Genomic DNA, 5,042 nt, shown 5'->3' with positions numbered 1-5,042 from the left:
ATGGGTGGGTGGGTGGATGGATGGATGGATGGGTGGGTGGGTGGGTGGATGGATGGATGGATGGATGCTTAAGCACAGTGCTCCCTTTGAATTGCAGCCAGTTACAGCCCCGTACCACCCAATTACAACAGAAATGTACTTAAATCATTTTATTAATAAATACAATTCATTTAACATTATACACAAAATGGAAATATAAAGATGGGCACAAGTTTCTTATGCCATTTTTGTATAATAATACAAACTATTTTCTATCTCATTGTGAGATATTTATTTTCTCTATATATGACTTCATCCGAACAACACAAAGAATGCCAAAGTGAAGTTCGGGGTTAGTCTCCCATGGAAGGTGAAACAACACGGTTTGCACTTCTCCGTAATTTTAACAAATAAATAACAGATGGATTCACCCCTGACAATGCACGCATTTTCCACTTGGTGGTGCTGGAGCACAAAGCTGAGACTTTTTACATGCTGATTATTTGGAGTAAACCTACACCAGTGTGGACTGTATGCTGGTATAAAATATTCTCTGAGGATTCTTATTATTTATCAGTTCTCACTGTTTTGTGGTACATTTATACAGTGTCTTTCATTTGAAGAGGAATTAGCTCTAATTATTAAATGCAAGCTTAGCATGTGAGAAGTTGTGGGATCAATACTTATATTCTCCAGAGTACAGTTTATATTTTAATACATTTGTCCCTTAGGACCAATTAAATATATTTATCACTTGATTCCTCAGAGATTTTGAATTTTTAACGTGAAATACAGACCTTACTTTTGGCTGTTATTATTTAATAAACTCCAAGCTCAGCAGCAGAAAACTAACATAAACATGTACAAACACTACACTAATAAATAATGAATAAATAAGTTTTACATTGATCATGAACTTCTAATCAACACGTCCTTCATCTTCTTTGTGGAATAGTGTCTTGATATCCTGTTTGCAGACCCATCTTCTCTTCAACTCAGTCTTTCCAGCGTCTGTAATCGTGCGATAATAAGGTCACTGCTTGCTGGCAACATGCACAGCATGACTAAGCCTGTGTCCAAAACAGTGCGGCGAAACTCACCATTTGAAGCAGCGTTTCCAGTGAGTCCATGAACTCCTTGGTGCTTCTTTCTGGGTATGACTCGCACTTTCTGCAGACTGCATTCTGCAAAGGAAACAACCGTGTTCATAACAGAATTGCGGCTGGAAATGCAACCAGATACTGAGCTGATAGTGTTAAGAACTGTTTTAATGCAACTAAAAACCACTACAAGCGAGAAACCTACATTTCCTCTTGCTGGAATCTTATGGTTTTTACAAAGTGCATGGGATATCCAGCATTTTTAGACAATTCCATGAAAAAAAAAAAAAGAATAATGAATGTTGCTCACCTGAGTTTCAGTTGCACTACAGGTTCTCACGCTGTTTTCCTACAAAGCAAAAAAGCAAAGAATATCTGTAAATCCTCATGTCGAGCAATGAGAATGCAGTCGTGTATAAACAGACAATGAAATTCATGCCATAGGACTTTTCAGGCGACTCACAATGATTTTCTTTTGAAGGTTTTTGATGAGAGTCGCCTTGACTTTGGCAGCGGAGTTGGGCACCCGGAGCTGCGGCAGGCTTTTTACGAAGCACTTGAGTGCGCTAGTCGAACAGCAGTTCTGCAAGGACAGAAAAATGATGGTGCTGAGTTTATCATCAGAACTCGGTCATCAAACCGCAGGCAAGAGAGAAGGTTTTTCATTGGCAGGGCTAGCCAGCATTTCACTAATTCACAGCTGTCATTCTAGAAAGTGCATATTCCTTTGGTGAAACAGACACAAAATTAGCCTCTCGAATTTAGTGTCTTTCACCATATTACTGTCAGCTAATTCTTGCAGTTATATAAAGTCTAAACTGTGACATTTATCTCCTCCATGTGCATTTTTCACTGAAAGAACTCTAATAGCCTTTATAGGAAACGCTAAGCCACAGGGCTCTCCAACCTTTTTCAAACTGAGAGCTACTTCATGGGTACTGAGCCATACGAAGGGCTACCAGTTTGAAATGGCCTCCTAAACTTATCTAACCTTCATGTATAATAAACATGTTTTAAAAGCTTTTTTTAGATATTGTCATTTTCAAATCTATATCAATGCAAATGTGATTAAAGAAGAATAGCAACAGGATAAATTTTAATTTTAGATGCTGCTCACTGGTGAGTTGTGCTATTTTTAGAACAGGGCAGCGGGCAACTCATGTGGTCCTTGGGGCGTCCTGGTGCCCGCGGGCACCATGTTGGTGACCCCTGCGTTAAGGTATTCTAATACTGTAAAGACTTTTGCAGATTTATCAATAAAAAAACTAAGAACATTCAATGTGTTATTTTTTCTTCTTTGACATGTTCAATATCAACAGTTACTGAATCTTACAGATTCATTGCACCTCACAAAGAAATTTGCAAAGAAAGCAGTTTGATAAAAAAAAAAACACAAATCATGAAAAGGTACTTTCACTAAGTGTAACTCTGTACAGCAGTATAAGGCACATTTTAAAACTCTTGGAATTCTAATTTTTTTAGAATTTTAGATTTAGATTTCATTTAGATCTTGGGTAATGCTCACTGGAGCTGACTTGCTTATAGTTTAATTTCATGCTGGAGTCTGCAGGATATAGGTTTGTAATCCTGCTGATATGCTTTCTGGATTGTATTACACTGAAAAAGTGTTTTTTAAATTGCCCTCCCCATGTCAGCAAAATTAAGTCAGGGATAAAAAAAATTGATTTGCATGTTGGTGCTGTGTCTCTTGAAGATATATAACATGATACAAGAGGTATGTGCAAAACAGCAAACATATCTTGCATGCTTGTAATTTCGTTTATACTGGCGAGCCACTGAACAATTTCTCTTGAGCTGAGAGCGTTTACAATAAGTTGGAGCCCTCACAGATTACAGTAATGCTCTGTGAAGCAACTTTTCACTGAAAAGATCCTAAAATACATTTCTCTCAATTTTCTTCTTATTCTACCGATTTGCCTTCAGACAAACATCCTTGCACATAATTTTCTTTGAAAACTTACACCCACGGTTGGTGTTGCGGGTGAACACATTAACTGTGACTCATTGACTTTCTAAGACTTCCTAAGCTCACTACCCTCAAAAGCATTTCTGATAGTAGCCCCTGCTACCCTGAAAACTTTTATTATTAAATCATGTCCAGGAAAAGGCTCTTCTAATAAGTGCATGATTCACTTCAGAAGTGTGACCCCCATCCCCTGTGTTACGGCGACTGAGCCTTGGCACCTACTTCTATCTCATCTGTATGTGGCGTGTGCAGCATCAGCTCGTTGTGCTGCAGAGAGAAGAAAGAACATTAATTGTATGACAACAATTTACCTGCACAGCAGAAAGGGACTGATTCGGGAAGATTTGCACACAAAAAAACATATAAATGTATAAAATTTAGGCTTAAAAACTCACCATCAAGCTCTTGTTCACGTTTTTAAATTCCAGTTGCACCTGCCTGAGCATTGACCGCTGTCTGGGAAAGCCCATCACGACGCTGGATCCAATAGCTAAAATGCAAAGCATGAGAAATTCCATAGTGCCCAGTCGGTTCCCAGAGTAATACAGTGATATGAAGAGTTGTAGCCAAGCTTTTCGAACAGTTTGTAGTTTGACCAGGTGCAGAGCTTACCTATTTATATGTGTAATCTTCATGTCCTTGGCAAACCACTCCTTCAGGTCTGGAAAATGGCATGAGGGATAAATGACTAATTCTTTTTTCTTTTCCACTGGCCTGCTACGTGAGTTTGGGGTGTGTGTGTATTCGTGTGCGCGTGTGGGGAAGGAAGCGGACTTTGCAACATGCGCAATCGGCACACCGTGCAGGAAAGTAAAAAGAAAAAAAAAGACAGAGGTCCCATTTTCAGTGTGAATCGGCGCTCCGTCGCTACAAACCCAAGCAGGCAACCCAATGTGTGTCTAAACAAAATAAAGTAACCTTCCTCTTTGTGGCCCTCCCACACAAACATACCTTTGCAGTCATCTGGGGACTTCAGAGATGACTAAGTCGACGTTTCAGGCTCTCTGCCACAGTTTTCTTTGTGCTTTTTGATGCGATCCAACCGAAATTGGATGAAACGTTTTATCTCCGATCAAATCAAAGTTGAGGAACCTTTTTCTTAATTTGTTTTATGTATTTCTTTAGGTGAGCCCCCGTAGATGAAAAGCCACTCATTTTCAGTCACATGATCGTGCTTTGCACCTTATCCACAAACTTCACCTGGAGAAGGATAATTTAAAGGGATTTAAAGGGCCACATTTGAGGCTATTTATTATTACTATAACACGTATCATGGTGGTATATCACGGTGCATTTTGTTGCTTGGGATAAGAAGAAGTCGCTCCTGTAATATCCATGAAATGGAAGGGGAATACATTTATTAATTCATTCATTCATTTAAAAATTGATGATCAAAGTACCTAGACCTAGATATTATCTAAAAACAAGCACTAAAATGATCATCTGCTCAAAAGTGAAACTAAAATCCACATTAAAGTCCTAATAAGCCACCTCTGCAGATCAGGTGTCTGTTTGTGTAGCAGATTCTTTATTAAAACATTCTGGCATACCCTTTTACCATTTTAGTACCTGTTCTTGGGGTACGGTTGCTATTCTTAACTTGGACAGCTGGGTCCGGATTCAGTTGTATTCTGGGCAGACTAACAGTTGGTGATCATGTGTACAGATGGACAAATCCTAGAGAGTATATAATTTGTATGCCTTCTGATGTAAAGTGAGTCATGCATCAGCCACATCACTCAGTAATTTAAAGTAATTGAGTAATATTGAATATTACTATACTATATCAGTGTGGGATGCCTGTAATCAGGTATAGGAATTAACTAATTTTGTCGATAGGCAAGTTCCATGATGTACACATCAACGGAATTTGATTAGAGCCAGTCATGATGTCAGATGCATAATCAGTAAGCGGCTGGAAGTGGTTATTGTTTGAGATGTTCCATATGAAGACTTGTGTCAAATATTACACAGAA

General features: G+C 38.7%; 1 protein-coding gene across 2 annotated transcripts; it reads right to left on the bottom strand.

Annotated features, from left to right (window-relative positions):
• Positions 1-212: 212 nt before the first annotated feature.
• On the bottom strand, positions 213-3,815 carry il21 (interleukin 21). 2 transcript variants are annotated; one of them, XM_023790521.2, is made up of 7 exons: positions 3,679-3,815; positions 3,462-3,556; positions 3,289-3,333; positions 1,543-1,662; positions 1,390-1,428; positions 1,080-1,163; positions 213-990 (listed from the first exon to the last, which is right to left on the bottom strand). In XM_023790521.2, the coding sequence occupies exons 2-7, from the start codon at positions 3,534-3,536 to the stop codon at positions 970-972; spliced, it is 384 nt and encodes a 127-aa protein (XP_023646289.1). In that variant the 5' UTR covers positions 3,537-3,556; positions 3,679-3,815; the 3' UTR covers positions 213-969. The 2 variants fall into 2 exon arrangements, with proteins under 2 accessions (XP_023646289.1, XP_023646288.1); XM_023790520.2 differs by lacking the exon at positions 3,679-3,815 and having other exon boundaries at positions 3,462-3,631.
• Between the last annotated feature and the right edge of the window lie 1,227 nt (positions 3,816-5,042).

The sequence above is a fragment of the Paramormyrops kingsleyae genome, chromosome 25 (genome assembly GCF_048594095.1).
Source record: "Paramormyrops kingsleyae isolate MSU_618 chromosome 25, PKINGS_0.4, whole genome shotgun sequence".
Lineage (NCBI taxonomy): Eukaryota > Metazoa > Chordata > Actinopteri > Osteoglossiformes > Mormyridae > Paramormyrops > Paramormyrops kingsleyae.
The sequence above is the reverse complement of the archived record's forward strand: the minus strand, read 5'-3'. Positions and strand labels throughout refer to the sequence as shown.